Source organism: Mixophyes fleayi, chromosome 3 (assembly GCF_038048845.1).
Source record: "Mixophyes fleayi isolate aMixFle1 chromosome 3, aMixFle1.hap1, whole genome shotgun sequence".
Taxonomy (NCBI): domain Eukaryota; kingdom Metazoa; phylum Chordata; class Amphibia; order Anura; family Limnodynastidae; genus Mixophyes; species Mixophyes fleayi.
Window position 1 is genome coordinate 294,533,908 of NC_134404.1, and position 16,421 is coordinate 294,550,328.

The 16,421-nt window shown below is 38.2% G+C and overlaps 1 protein-coding gene across 2 annotated transcripts in view; it reads left to right on the plus strand.

The window, feature by feature from the left end:
- The window catches only part of XRN2 (5'-3' exoribonuclease 2), a 47,426-nt gene that overhangs the window by 6,122 nt on the left and 24,883 nt on the right, over positions 1-16,421 (plus strand). For both annotated transcript variants that reach the window (XM_075203836.1, XM_075203837.1), the window contains exons 2-16: positions 4,084-4,211; positions 4,295-4,406; positions 6,812-6,923; positions 8,853-8,911; positions 8,993-9,082; positions 9,814-9,886; positions 9,984-10,034; positions 12,363-12,520; positions 12,662-12,739; positions 12,823-12,956; positions 13,050-13,107; positions 13,858-13,965; positions 14,228-14,272; positions 14,370-14,501; positions 15,484-15,569. In XM_075203836.1, the coding sequence (XP_075059937.1) occupies positions 4,084-4,211; positions 4,295-4,406; positions 6,812-6,923; positions 8,853-8,911; positions 8,993-9,082; positions 9,814-9,886; positions 9,984-10,034; positions 12,363-12,520; positions 12,662-12,739; positions 12,823-12,956; positions 13,050-13,107; positions 13,858-13,965; positions 14,228-14,272; positions 14,370-14,501; positions 15,484-15,569 (1,424 nt within the window). The remainder of the gene's footprint in view (positions 1-4,083; positions 4,212-4,294; positions 4,407-6,811; positions 6,924-8,852; positions 8,912-8,992; positions 9,083-9,813; positions 9,887-9,983; positions 10,035-12,362; positions 12,521-12,661; positions 12,740-12,822; positions 12,957-13,049; positions 13,108-13,857; positions 13,966-14,227; positions 14,273-14,369; positions 14,502-15,483; positions 15,570-16,421) is intronic.

Below are 16,421 nucleotides of genomic sequence, written 5' to 3' on the forward strand. Positions count from 1 at the left end.
CTCTGCACCTCCAGAAGCCACTGGGGGGGGGGGCAGGGCTTCATATTTTTCTCAGCAGCCAATAAGGAGGAATATAGGTAATTTATGTTCTGCATTTCTATTTTCTTATAGCCAGGGGAAAAAATCACTGACCAACAAAATAACTACCTTTATTTATGTTTTAGCTTTTACAATTCATTAAAACAGATTGTCGCAAAAATGATTTGTAAACTGTAGCCCAATTGTTATAGTTTTTATAATGCAGTCATTAGCTGGAGGGTTCTTAGAAGTGTTTTCCTCCTTACAGTTCTAACCCACAGAACTGTCATAAATGTAGTGTATGGGGGTGAGGTATTTGGGCAATGGCAAACCCTCCCATGTGTGTACCTACCCGCTTTTCAATCACCTGACTGACCTCCTGTGCATTTAGAAGGTAGTATTGCATGAACACTGTTATGGCACCCTAGTGACGCTGTGCATTAAACACGGATGTTCAGAACAGTGAAAATCTCACGTGTCTTGAAGGGTTACGTGTAAAATGTACTTGTGTAGTCTAGTGTACTTTGGCTGCAGGAGGTTTCCATCCAACGTACTGTACTTATTTCTAGAAGTTCTTAAAAACTAGTAATTATTTTGTCAGAAGACAATGCCCATATTATATGAATTTAAATAAGCTGTTTTTTGTTTTTTTTTTACACATTAACTACCTTGTTTTTATTGTTTTTTGATGATGGCCTCTGGTGGACACGAGTAGACTTAATCAGGCAATTTGGTCATTGTTAACCAGCTTAGCCTGTCGTTGCGAGTTGTTACCCACCCTAAACAAGCAAAATTATATTAAATTAGATCATTATAACTTGTCCATATTTGTGAAAGTTGTCTGTGTGTGGCTCACAGGTCACCTCAAACTACGGAGACTTAATCTGATCAGGTTGCAGCATTTGTTATTCTATCTGGCTTGCCTATATGTTTGTTTTTAGCCATTATAATTTGTGTTATCTCAGGTCTAAAATGTTGTTTTTGGTTTTTTTTATTGGCATATACCCCTGTTGCACTACCTCTTTGCTGTCAGCCTTTATCTGTACTTTTGAGAAATGGGCATTAACATATACTCCATTCTATTTCTCTTTATTATGTCCCCTTTGATAGTGTTCCAAGCTGGCTGTTTTCTGTATGATTATGAATAATGCAAACATGCAAAGAAATAAAGTTCCCTGTGCAGAGCAGCCTATGTAGTTGTCTTGCTGAACGTTTATAGAATGATCATGGCTAGTGTAATGCCTGCATCTTATGCCGTCAAGCTGATTGATGGCGATTTCATGTGTACACACCTACACGATTTACCTTTTAGATCTGTGATCTTCATCACTCATAACCATCTTCTGTAAACATTGTGACTCTGCGCACTCTACAGATATCTACCTACACTGCTTGCCGTGAGTGCAGACATGCTTCTAAATTTGTCCTTCATTGTTGATCGTGATTTTTAAAAAGTTTATAAAACTGAATCAAGAGATGCTATGTGTTTTGGTATGATTGTGGGATTTGTAGACACTCTTGAAATATCCGACTAAATGGTCATTTATCGTGTGATTGTTGTCCTTTGCTTTTTTTTTTTATTGAGTTTGTGCTTCCCATTTAAACCATTATACAGCAGTATAGGATATGTTGGCACTAAATTCTTGATCTAAATAAATATTGCATTTGAAATATTCCCAAATTTGTCAAAATGTGCACATTTATAAAAAAAAATTATCTGTTCTGGTTTACATTGGCTTTGAAACAGGCATATTGCAGCCTGCACGTTTTATTTGTAAGGTAGGTATGTATCTGAGCTTCTATACGGAGGACAAGATAAAATGTGGATGATGCCACCATTATTCAGCAGTTCTGGGCACAGTCCATGGTGGTGGTATTTAGAAAAAGCAAAGAAAATTAATGACTGTGATCCTTTAATAATAATCCCCATCTGCAGGCAAAATGTAGTGACATTCTGGTGCTTAATAGAAACATGGTAGTCATAGGATATGCCTCATCCAAGAGTATATATTGATCTGGTTTGCAATGCATGACTTGTGCATCTTCCTTAATAATTTCTAGGTAGTAAACCTGACAACATGCATCAATCTTAGATTTGTTTTTTTTTGTTCATCCCTCAAATTGTTCAGTCCAGTCTGTCCCCAGTTTTGGCACTGACAGCCTTAGGGTTTATTCCATACAATGGTACTAGTTGCGTGTTTGACTGCGGATCCCTAAGCTTGTCAAATAATTCTTAATTTGGAGGCAAAATAGAGCAACCACAAGGAACGTTGTTTTATCCTTTCATTCACACTGCGCTAAAATTCATCATAATGAAAATAAACCCTTCTCTGAACAAGGAAGAAATTTTGCCTTGGGACAATCTTCTTTGTGGCTGCTCTTTCATCCTGCTTGAAGGATAATTCTACTTTAAGTGGCTTTTTGTTAAATATTGAACCCAAGCATTCATATTTGTTATTGTATTGGGGGATTGGCAAGCCCTTGGTGGTAGGATGACAAGGTACTTAACTTATTTGGTGCCATTATCTGCCTGAATTATGACTCCTCCTTCTTTTTTTCGCTCTCTGAGCGTTGCCATGTGGCATTCCATTCCTAAGAAAAGGCTTGGTGTATGCAGCAGCTGGCCCACCAGCATCCAGTTGACGCTCATGAATGCCCTGTGAAATACCTGGCATTCTGGAGTGCCAAACTTAAACTTGTTAAGAGAGGAGCAGATCACATATTCTGTCCTCTCTGATCATATGAACTTGAGATTAACTAATGTATGATGCTCTGAGAGCTGCATAGTGGTGGGGAGTGAGGGGTTAATAATGTGGTTATTGATGGGTAGTAAAATTAGGATAACAGCCCAACGTCAGAAAACTAATATACCAATAAACCATATAAAAATGTTTTAAAATTTGCCTGACTCCTACATTTTTTAGGCTAGCTCCTAAATTCTAAAAAAAGGGCAAGCCATACATGGTTCCTGTGAGCTTTGAAGATCCACTAGTGTCTGGCCTTCTGTGAAACATTGTTTATACTTGGTTGCTCTGGGTGCAGTGCTTTCTGTTATGCAGCTTTGGGATGGTCTGACTTGTCTACTCCCACTTAAACCCTCACTTAGTACAATTTTGTTTTATTTTGTCTGCAGCCCTTAGCAGCTATGCAAGATTCCAACACTAGCTGTTGCAGCCAGGCATGTGGAACAGATACTGTTCACAGCTGCTGTTGACTGCATTTTTTTAAATGGATAGTGAGAGTTGTAGTTAAGTTCTACAGTCCTCCCATGTAGTGCTGTGCAAACTGCCCTTCAATCACTAGAATTGGACACATTCAATTTATTTAAGGATTGACTGACCTCAAACTTGCAAACTCACATGCTAGAAGGTGTGCATCATTTTTGGATGTGGTATAAATGGAACCTTTTTAAAATTACTGTCTATATTTGGGTAGGTCAATTAAAAAAAAAAATTGAGGCAGCCTGGAATGGCAATAAGACTTTGGTTTCTTGGAACCTAAGCAATGAGGCCAAAGGAGAGGAAAAAATTGATGGTGGCTTTTGGCTGATAGTGCATAGTCTTATATGCACTGCTTCATTGACTCCACATAGTGATTGGTGCTCCATGTACAATTCCTGCTAATTGGATCAATGATTTATTGCATTTGACAAAGTGGAACTACTCCTGATTAGCTGGAAGATAGCTGTATGAACAAGGTTGGCACTGAGAACTTTATGCTGCTTTGTGTAACTGCTGGGACAGTTTTTCCTATGCATAGGTAATTATTGACATTTCCTCCTCCTTGTGAATGAAGATAGTGGTCCTGGGGACATGGGGGTGTGACCTAGTTATTTCACCAGTGAAGGATCCTTTTCACAGTAGTATTTTCCACCTGACCCATAAGACGCAGCACTAATGGTTTGCCTTGAATTTCACATGAGCAAAAAAAGCCTGGATACACCTGGTGGGATGGTGGTGGTACCATGATACAACTGAAATTAACTTAACTGGTTGCTGAAGTCTAGTTTTGGTTTAATTGTGAATAATTATTTTTTTTTTTTTTGTATTTTTGTTTCCCTCCCAGTATAAAGAATGCAATGGAGTCAAGATACCGGTTGATACCAGTAAACCAAACCCAAATGAAGTGGAGTTTGATAACCTGTATTTGGATATGAATGGGATCATTCATCCATGTACTCACCCAGAGGACAAGTAATTTGCTTTCTTTACTTCTTTATTACTATGCATAACCTGAAAGTTCCAACCTTAACACATTTATCTTGTCCCAAATTCAGGCCAGCACCTAAAAATGAAGATGAAATGATGGTTGCGATTTTTGAGTATATGGATAGGCTATTTAACATTGTAAGGCCCAGAAGGTTGCTGTACATGGCTATAGATGGTGTGGTAAGTATTTACTTTCATGCAACATTTAATACCTTTCAGCACTGTACAGTTTGGGATTAATAGTACAAGAGTTATATTGTTGTCAACATTGTTAGTCTTTAGGCAGTTGTAATGGCTGGACAGATGGCATGAGAACCTGGGCTACTGATAGTTTTTGAATTGGAAGAGAAAGAGAGTCTTGACCTAAGAAGCACTCCAGGTGTGAAGTAAATAGACATTTAATACTAATATTTTAATGGTATGCGTTAAAAGAGTGTATGTCAGTATACAACTGATTAAAAAAGCGAAGTATTTAAAAGTAATAGTGTTGAAAAAAATAGAATTAAAAATAGTATAACCCTGTGGTGGAGCCAATCTTGAGAGTACTGATAATAGGGGAAGATCTGCCAATTAGAAATTCCTTCCACATGAATATACACAATGGGTAAGGTGAGAAATAGCCAAGGAGAATGATTATAAGGTCCTATAGTATGGTAACTATGTTACATTCACCAAAACCCTATTCCTGTTGTATTCATGTAGACTCTAGATGGCAGTAGAACGTAAACTTCCTCCCTATGATCTTGACTCACTGGGGAGTGTCCCTCTGTTATTAATAAATCAGAGTCCTAACCATAGTCAGAAGCTGAATCGCTGGATATTCCCAGATAAACAAAACATATATAACGTGGCTTTACTTATTCCCTAATGGCATAACTTCAGGGAGACCACTCATATGTGCGGTTTATATTGTTACCTTACCAATAAACTGTACAGTGTAGTGACAAAGCGCCTTATTTTATGTTATAATAGTGCGCTTATAACCAAAAGAATTTATAACCAAAGGGATTCACCCTAATAGGAGACAGTGTAATACGGTGGAACCACTCATTCATACATCCTATATTACTGCCTTGCCACAAGGCTGCACAGTGCAGCGACAAGGTACCTTATTCAGTGTTGTTATTGTGGGTTTATAGGCAAAGGGATTCCCCTGATAATAGGTTATAAAGTATAGTAATAGGTCGCTGTACTTAAATTTGGTATGCACTTGTAGAGAGAAAGATATCTACTCTAAAAGTAAGTTATTCCTTACAGCGATAAAGCGCCGTAATTGTTGTTACTATGCGCTTGTGAGCAGAAGGATTTACTTTAAAGGTAAGTAATTCGGTTTAGCGGCGAGACACCGCACTGAGAAATGTGTTATTTATTTCATAAACAGAGAAATTCCCCCTAGTAGTGAGTAGTTAGATAGAGAGGCACAGCGCCGCGATTGGCTCCGCCCACTTCCGGGTTTGACGTCACCTATTGTGACGCCGGCCCGACGTACGTTTCGCTTGAAAGCTTAATCATGGAATTACTGGGTTACTGCTAAGGGGTTGGTTTTATACCCCTCCTGACCAATCATTATTTTGAAACTGCATGACGTTTATGTCCAGATTGCATGGATACTACTGGGGAATTGCGTGGCATAAACTACAAAGGCAGATACCATCGTTGCATGGATACTAAAATACTGATAGTTTTGTAAAGCATGGTTATTAAAAAAATAAAATGCATACACTATAGCTGGGTGGAATCTTAAATGGTTATTTGAGGACAGAGGAGCTCTATCTATAACCCTACCTATTTTCCTCAATACATCAGCCAATTATTGTATAATTATAGGGCTAGGGCCTACAGGACTCTCTACATCCAGGGTGCGTAAGTCAAACTAGTTGTGCACACTTTAACGCATGCCCTATACTGTACACTCATGGCTCAATCTGATTCTCATTGTCAAAATAGTTCTTATGGGAACGCTACAGTTGTGTTAGAGGCACAAAAAGGTTTTGCTTATTAGCCCTGCTCTTTCCAACTTGAATGTGGTTAAGAAGCATGAATTTCTGTGGTTTCCTCAATGCAGTCAGCAAGTGCTGTATTGGGGAGGATCTAAAGCAGAGCTCTACATGGCTGTAAATCAGAGAATCTAGGGGGTGCGGAGTAAACCATATTTATAACCATGGTTATAATCTCTACGTAGAAAGACTGCCTTTTGCATAAATGTCCTGTGACTTGGCAGCCACTTATGGTTTACTATTTACTATATTGTTTAATTTTAATGGTGCAGAGTTGCTGCAGTGCAATACTGGTGCAGCTTTCACACAGTCACTTTGAATGCATGTAACTTCATTCAATGGGGCAGATTCAATTGTCGGCGGAAACACCGAAAATCCCGCAGTCCGCGCATGGTTACCGTTATTACGGTACTCGTGCGTGGGGAAAACAGTTAATACGGTAATTTACTCGCCGGATTGCAGCTCCCTTAGCTAGATTTTACCGTATTAACTGTACTAGTTTTAACGCCGCAGAACTTTTTAACAATTAAATATGCCCCAATATGTACCTCTGAAACAGTTTGAATGTTTAGTTCTTTTATTTAATAGGCACCCCGTGCTAAAATGAATCAACAGCGGTCAAGACGTTTTAGAGCATCCAAAGAAGGTGTGGAGTTGACAGAGGAGAAAAATCGTATACGTGCAGAAGTTCTATCCAAGGGTACGCTGATGCTGGTTGTTTAAAATTGTAGACTGGATTATCCGTTTTTGTTCACATTGACTTGGTTTTTGTGTATACTGGGGCTTCCACGTTAATGCACACTGAAGGCCTGCTAATACTTGAGAGCTATTTTCTTACCAACTATTGGGTGTTTTCAGAAAACGTTTCTCTTGTGTGAAGTGTTAGGAAGAGTTTCCTTCTGTTTCATTTTGCACTTTGTCCTGCATTCTAATTGCAGAGATGTATGTTTCGGTTACTTCTCAGTGGAGCTTGTTACTTGATTCCTGATTGCTTCTATATTTTTTTCAGGCCTTTCATAGTGTGTTTAGTGAACTCTATTGAAAACCAGTATAATTTAACAGTTTCAAACTGTAGACTCACCTTTTTTTTACTTCTTTAAACGTAATAATCAGCTATTTATATAGCGCCACTAACTCTGCAGCGCTGTACAGAGACCTCGCTCACATCAGTCTCTGCCCCATTGGAGCTTACAGTCTAAGTTCCCTAACATATACACAGATCGAGAGAGACTAAGGTCAATTTAATAGCACCCACTTAACCTACTAGTATGTTTTTGTAGTGTGTGTGGAGTTTGTATGTTCTCAACGTGTTTGCCTGGGTTTCCTTTCAGAGTTCACTTGGGGCTAGTTCACTGGATATGTGGAATAGCCTCCCATTAGAGGCGATAAAGGCTAATACAGTACAGCAATTTAAACCTGCTTGGGATAGACATAAGGATATTCTTACAAACAACTAAGGATCAAGTAGGGTGTGAGGTTACCATAGGTTAAAAAATGGTCATAAATGTCTACTGAGCATGCTCTGCGCTCTCCTCATGCTAAAATGATGCAGTGTGCTGGGCCTCAGAAGCAATATCAAGCTCTTGGGGGTAAGAGCATGGACAGTTGTATCCTAAAGGCAATTGTTTTCCTTTTCTGCCTTTGTTATTCATAGACACCATAAGCAAACATTTATATAAATAATAAACAATACGTGTGCCAATAATCCATTTAAATCTACCCACTAAATGTTCACGCGTCCCATTGGCACATCTGAACATGTATACACTTCTACCAGTGGTGCGCTTGCCCCCCTGTTCTGCAACCAACAGTAAAACCAGTCTGTCAGCGTCTGCTACTACTTCCAATGCAGCTCTCCTAGTATTGCTCTCACATTGCACCAGCTGTTATCCGACCTTGAAATGTAATAACACACATTCTTGTAATGTATTTCTGCTTGTCTAATTATGAGAACAAAAGTAAAAAAAAGAACACTCTCAGAAAAGTACACACAAACTTTATTATCCACCATGTAAGTGGACCACACCAGTTTTTATAAAAAAAACCAAAAAAAAAAACCACACTGTGTTTCCTCCAAAGTTTTGGAGGACAAAGAGAGGGACCATAAGATATACTTATATTTTTTGAGTGTGCATTCACATAGACAGGAAGTATCTACATGAATGTGGAAGGATATATTTTGTGTACAGACTATTGACTTTTTTTATATGCCATTTTCCTTACTAACAGGCAAGAGCCATTGTTAAGTGTATATTTAATTTTTCTTTGTTGCTTAGTCTAAACCAAATTTACAAAACGGTTATTTCAGGCGTGGCAGGGGGGGCGGAATATCCATAGCGCATACAGCAGTATGGTATTTTATATATAAAATAAAGCTAATCTTATTATCTTGCTACTGCTGTGAAGATGTTTAGCCTATAAGCAAACGCCCTCCATATGCAGCAACTTGCAAGAATTTCACTAGAATAAAATGCAAAAAAAGTAACCTATGCAAACTTTCTAGTTCATTAAATGGAGTGGTAAATTGGCAGAATTGTAAAAATGTGTTAAATTGTACACCATTTAAAAAATAAATAAATAAATATCTTTGAAAGTTTCCCATTATATAAACATTTTCTCTTTTCACCAGGCGGCTTTCTGCCGAATGAAGAGGTGAAGGAGAGATTTGATAGTAACTGTATTACACCTGTAAGTAGTCCACAAATCCACTCTAAGTTTCAGAATTTCATCTCTCAGTATCTATTAATAATGAAGACTTTTCTGTTATAGGGCACAGAGTTTATGGACAACCTGGCAAAATGTCTGCGCTATTATATTGCAGATCGTTTAAATAATGACCCTGGCTGGAAAAACCTTACAGTAAGAATATTTATCTACCTTATTTGTGCTGTTTGGTGCCTCATCTTTTGGCCCCCAAGTTTAATATGATTTCTTTATTTGTCACTAAAGGTTAAAAAAAATAAACAAAAATAAATTTTCCTTGCCAGATAATTCTAATTGGAAATATCCCACAATAAACTTGTAAAATCTGCAAAAACCTCATATTTAGCATAGGAAGTGGTACAGAAAATATATTTTCCCTCAAATGTTGTCGTGCACATCATCCATACAACCAGAAAAATCACTGGGGTCTCATAATCAAGATTTTGGAGATGCTAAAGGCTCAGGACAATTGCATATACCCAGTTGTCCAATCAGATAATGCTTTGAATTCATACTTCAGCAATGCCTTATTATAAGGATTATTATTTTGAACGTTATGTGCATGAAGTATGGTTTACTCTTTAGACTGGCAGAAAGCAGGTAACTGAAGCATTGGATGATTACCTCCTACCCTGGCCAGCCTATGGCTCACCAGGTGTTGTGAAACTATAAATCCCAGCATGCCCTGCCTGCCATGGCTGGCTATCAACTGGCAAAGCATGCTGGGTAATTTACTCAACACCTGCTTGGCCAGGCCTGTCCTTGGCCATGGGGATTTCTTTTCAGCTAGATGGAGGGGAGGGTCCTTGGGGAATATTACTTCTCCTTTCTAGTATAGTTATTTTTCCTTCTGTGTGCATTGTTTTTATGCTACTTCATCTTTGTAGGTCATTTTATCAGATGCTAGTGCACCAGGTGAAGGTGAACATAAAATTATGGATTACATCAGACGACAAAGAGGTATTATGTGCTCACTGTTTGAGTGGTTTAGCGCTGTAGTATCTCCCAAGATAACCGACTAGATATATATTATTTTTTTCCTTTTGTTTCTGAACAGCTCAGCCTCATCACGACCCAAATACTCATCACTGCTTATGTGGTGCTGACGGTAAGCACTTGATTGTGACTTTCTGTATAATATGCAGATTAAAGTATTTTCATTGTGCGGTTTAATGCTTGTATTTTTTTTATTAATTAAAGCATTCCTTGCAGTTTATAGGTCAGCTTTTCAAATGAATTTATCAAGCTTTTTATAAATCTCTATGCAAAACAATACAAGTCTAGCATAAATGGCAACAGTTTTAGCAAAGTATTTCAACAACCGCAAACGTGACATTCATCTTATAACTGCTGTGTGGAATTGTTTGAGGTTAAATCAAAACATTTGTTTCCTTTGCCACTTCTAATTAAAGTGTGAAAATTGCTCTTTTGTAGTGCTGTTATGTACAGTGTCTCTTTGCAGCACATAACCATCTTTAGGTATGAAGTTTTGCCTTTTTAATGAATTTTGTACAAAATACTAAAACAGAGGGAAGCCAAAATGCCCATGTAAAATCTAATCGGTGGCATCTGTCAAGGGTGGTTTTAAATAGCTGTTAAACTGGCATACCTAAATATTTCAACTTTTAGGTGACAGTTTATGGATTATACATGTGTTTTTTCCAGTGGACTATGTAGTCTTATATATTTAATTTTAGTAACCCTGGTATACAACACAGGGCTGGTGGAAGCCCCCTTGACTTGCCCTTTCCACTGCTTCTTACATTGCAGGGAGCATCTTCTGCTCCTCTGTCAGACTGAGCTGTGACCGCTTCCAGCCTGTCACCGACATGACTTAAGAGCAGCTTGGCAGCCTGTAGCACTTAACGTTGGGGCACTGTGGGGAAAATAAAGACCCAAACTAACATTATTTCAATCATTCAGGTGCCCCCTAAGCGATGCTCCGCTTGTTGACAGCCAAAGGTTGCCTAGTGGTGGTGCTCGGTTTGGGATTGGTCTGCTGTCTGAATTGGATGTTAGTAGTAACTAGAGAGCAGCTTTGTCTTTTGTTTTTATCCAAGAGCATTGAAATAAACTTCTGAGTGATCAGAGATACGGTGAAAAACACAGAGAAACTAGAAAGTAAAAGCAATGTATTTGGTAAAACAGTCTAGAGGAGCACATAGCAACCAATAAATTGAGGGGGTGGAATAGCCCTCTAAATGTAGCATGTTTTCCCATCATTCTGATGCGAAGCTTTGTTTTTGGATAGGGAACTAAATATTCTTTACAGCTTGTTATAAGTAGTGTGGTGGTGAACAACATGGTCTGTAATCTTTAGACATTAAAGAACCAGTGTGACCTAGGCCTTGGGGCAGTACAGGTTTGAGCTTTCATGTTTGTGTTACCAGCTTGCCAAAGCGAACAGGCCTCTGGTAGTGCCACTAGTCCATTTCCAAACTGTTTGAAGTCCCTCATTCTACAGCACTCAAGGTTCTTTACAAATTGAGAGCATTTAAGATAATCTTTCCAGGAATGGACGTCCCAGCAAATTCACAAAGAACACACTGTATGTGTTGGGAATTTTTTTTTTTTCCAAAAGCTACATGCCTGTTAGACTATTTTTAAAGGGAGAATGTCCTTGATAGAAGGGTAGCCATGAAAAAGGTAAATTTGCCACAGAATCTATGTCTTGGAGTAACTGATTACACCACAAACTCCTCTCCATACCAAAGTATTCTAAAGGAATATTTGAGACCATGTATCAGACAGCTCTTCATCAAATTGAACAATGGCCCCAGCAGTGTGTCAGCAATCATCATCATCATCATTAACCTTTATATAGCGCCAGCAGATTCGGTAGCACTTTACAATTGGGAGCAAACAGTAATTATACAATACTGGGTAATACATACAGAAAGGTAAGAGGGCCCTCCTCGCAAGCTTACAATCTATGGCATGCTAAACCTTGCACCACAATGAACTGAAGCATTGTTGTGAGCAGCAGTGACCAAAATTGCTCAAAATACAATGTAAGAGACTCACACATAAAACTATTACATCAACTTATTTTTGCTTAAGAAGGTTCTGTAAGCTACTGAATCCTGTGGTGCCCTTTCACACAGGGCTGCTTGTTCATTTATTTTTAATATTCAATACATTTCCTATTTAACTGTCACATGAGATTAAATTTAGCAACTTTTGGGGTTTGGTGAGGACTAGATGACTGAAATGTATGTCCTGATGTTTTAAAACATGAGAATATACTTTCTTTTATACTTGACTGTACACCAGCAACCAACTTTGTCATCCTGTTACTATGCATGGAAAGTGCTTTGCGAGTATCACTTCTTGTCTGAATAGTGCGAGTTGTCCAGTGAACCTTCATTTACTAATAGTGCATTCATATTGTAAGCCTACTTCATGATGAACAATCTTCTACACGTTTTATTTTCAGCCGATCTCATCATGCTTGGACTTGCTACTCATGAACCTAACTTTACCATCATCCGAGAAGAGTTTAAGCCTAACCAACCAAGACCATGTGCCTTATGTGGTCAGTTTGGGCATGAGCTGAAGGAATGTCAGGGATTGGCTAGAGAGAAGAAAGGAGAGGTGAGACTTTATAATTCTGAATTTTTTGAGCCATAAAGTGCTAAAAGTGGTGTGAGACAAATGTGCATTAGCTAGAAGAGTACATAGGGGGTGTGCAAGTATATTCTTTTTAACCATATGTACATTAAATGTGTTTTCCAGCATGATGAATTTGCCAGCACTCCTCCCCCAGGCTGTGAGCAGGAGTTTATTTTTATTCGTCTCAATGTGTTGCGAGAGGTATGGACTATTAAAAGTTTACACTCTTTCTTTTACTGTGTTTAACTATTGTGCAACATACAGTTCAATCTGATCTATTTCAGTACTTGGAAAGAGAGCTGACTATGTCAAACTTGCCCTTCCCGTTCGACTTTGATAGAAGTGTGGATGACTGGGTTTTCATGTGTTTCTTTGTGGGGAACGATTTCTTACCGCACTTACCATCTCTTGAAATCAGGTGCGTCCTGCTCTCAATACATTTTAATCTAGTATTTTGGATTGTAGAAAGCAGCTAACTGGTGTTCTAACTTTATTTTATTTTTTTTGTCAGAGAGGGTGCTATTGACCGTCTTGTAACCATTTACAAGAATGTTGTGCATAAGACTGGGGTGAGTACCGTTTTTGTTTTGTTTTTCTTTTGTTTCTCAGCATTTCTACTGTTTGAGTCTGTTTACTGTAGAAACATTGGGCTTAAGAAAACATTCAATATTGTAAAATCCTAACAAATACTAGGATTGTAGTCTGTTACTCAAGATCACTGAGCAAATTATTGCATCACGTTTAAGGCGATTCTCTGTTGGACTATGGCTTCAAGTGTATCTTTAATGCTGTGGCTTTTTTAAACGGTGGTCTGGGAACTGTGATTTGTTTTCTGTGAGACTGATGACTAAAATGCATCCGTTAATGACACTAAAGAATGGAAGCAAAAAAACAAAAATTAATGACCATTTTTAGCCCTCTTGGCTGCTTTGCTCTTCCTCAAAACTGATCACTGTATCTGGCTACAAAATGCACATTCTAAGGGACATATTCAATTGACGGCGGGATCGCCGAAAATCCCGCGCTCCAAAAATTACCATCAATACGGTAATCCTGCGTGTAAAAACCGTTAATACGGTAATTTACTCACTGGATTTCAGCTCGCAGCTCAGGGAGCTGCGAGCTGAAATCCAGCGAGATGTTACCGTATTAACGGTAATATTTTTGGAGCGCGGGATTTTCGGCGATCCCGCCGTCAATTGAATATGTTCCTAAGCCTCCATTGAGCATTAGATTGTCAATACTAATATTTAATGACTGCATATATCTAGGTTAGGCATTCTGAATCTTGTAATGACGTTTCCCTATTTGATTTGCAGGGCTATCTTACAGAGAGCGGCTTTGTGAACCTGGAAAGAGTGCAGATGATCATGCTTGCAGTCGGGGAAGTTGAAGATAGCATTTTCAAAAAAAGGAAAGAAGATGATGTATGTCTCGGTTACTAATACTTCCGCTCTCTTCCATGGTTATTACAGCTAGGTGTAAACAGACTCTCTCTTTAATAGATACAAGCATAATGTGCTTGAATAGTGTGCTGTCATGCTACAAGTAAATATTGATGAAAATCAATGAATATAGTAACATTTTGCTACGTTAACCTAAGCAAAAGTGACTCTGAGATAACCTGCGTGTAAGTATTTGTGCTTTCTACTTATAAATTAAATGTGTAAATATCTTTGTCTCTTTAAGGAGGGCTTTAAAAGGAGACAAAAAGAGAAGAAAAAGCGGATGAAGGTGAGGTTTGTATGAGGGCAGTTGTGAAATACTGCAGTACATTTATGATTTTTTTTATATTTTAGTTTAAATTTAATTTGTTGCTCTTCTCTTTTAGAGAGAACAAAACCCATCCTTTGTTCCCACCGGGCAGTTTGCACCTCGGGCACTAGGCCGGGGAAACATGTCCCTCCCAGACTCCATCAGCAACCCAAGACACACTGCTTATGAAATGAGAATGCAGAATTCTGTAAGTAACAGATCTCATTTGTAGTCAAGCAAATAAAATAAAAGTGGCGTCCTCAAAGACTTTGTTATGCATGTGGATTTTAAATGCTTCCAAAGATCAAAGCGATTTAAAAGGCTTTCAATAGATAAAACCTTTGTATTGATAGAAAACTGATGATAAATCATTGAGGTTATCTGAACAAAAACTCATGGGAGCAATTGCAGAGCATATAAGGATTGTAATGGTAAATTAGATTATCTCTGGGATACGAAGTTGCCAAAACACTGTATCTAGGCATGGTATCTTGTTCTTGGTTAGATACTGAGATAATCCTATTGCTTGATGTACAGTGTAGACATAATAGTCAATAGTTAAATAACAACCTGGTGTGACATGCTAAATCCGTAATGGATTCATGCATTTGTAAAAGGGAATAGCTAATCAAGACTTGCATTATACAGTCTGAGTTTGAATGTTTGCTGCCATCTGATTTACTTTTGTTTATTTTTTTAATGTACAAAATGCCCTGTCACAAGCCAGCTTCCTCTAAACATTGGCCCTGTGCTGGCTCGAGAGAGCCTGTCTTGGATAGAATAGCACAAATGGTACTTTAAATAAGTTACTCCTGCACAAGATACTAAAAACAAAATATTTCCGTGACCTAGCCTTTTTAATGTAATAAGATTAAAGAAATGATGGATATACCCTGAATAATGTAAAAAGATGTGCCTTGTGATACAATGCTTTTGGCTGAGAAGTTTATTTATATTTAAGTCATTGACTTGGGGATTGGGACAGAATTTCTCAGAAATATGTCACCATTCAATGAGCAACTAAAATATGAATTCCTGAGTAAAGTGTTTAAACGGCTGAGAAAAGGCAAGACCTTTCGGTTCCCCATTTTTTTTTTTCTTAGAATGTCAAAAATATTGTGCTAGGTTGTGTATGAGATTTGTTGGCTTAGTATACATTTTGTTATTAAGGTGTCTTCCTCCCTCTTTAGAATGCTAATGACAGCCAATCTCCATCAGGAACAAAAAGGAAAGCGAATGACAGCGACAGTGAGCCTGAGCCAGAAGATAATATCAGGTGAAGCCATTTTTGTATGCAGCACTTTGTCAGCAAATTGCAGCATTTGGGTAGAGTCTAATGAATGCCATTTAGCTTATGGTAGCGGTGCCTTTGGATAATTTTCTATGATCTTTTTATGAAGGGTAACAATATTCAGTAAATTCCGGCGAGATGCACAAGCTAAAGCTGTTAAATCCAAGTATCCACATTAGTATGCGCGCTGGCTTTCTTTCTTTAAGCCACTTTCCCTTTGAGACCATGCACTGTATTGGTTAGACATTAAATGATTTTGATTTGATTATGTGATCTGAATACCAGTGTATTCCTGATGAATATTTAACCCTTAAACTTGGTTGCTTCAAGTGTGTCACATTAACGGATTTCAATGGGGCATCTGTTTTGCATTCCAATTGCACTACTTTGATCTGTAGTGTGTAAAATTGTACTTCAAAAATATAATTGTGCAGGTGTCTCTAACACCTAATACATGATTTCTGTGGACATTTTGGATATACTTCCCTTTGATGTGAATGTAAAGTAAATACATGAATATACTGCCAAGTGTGGTTTTGCTGTGTGTTTGAGATGTACCATTTTTTCAGACGGGTACAAAACGGGGCATTAGAAAGTTATTGCGATGACTCCTTGGTTTCTTGTTGTGCTGCTTTTTAGTTTGGGATTTAATAAAGGGCGGTTAATTCTTGGTATGGAAATGTGTCTGTATCTCTATCCCTTACCCTAGCTGACTTGTTAATAGCTGGTATGTAACTGTCAGATACATAATGGAGGCAGTCATTAAACCAATACTTGTGAGAATGCAGCCTATAAATCCACTCTCTAGAAACGCCTAGTTGTTTACGTGCTTTGTTT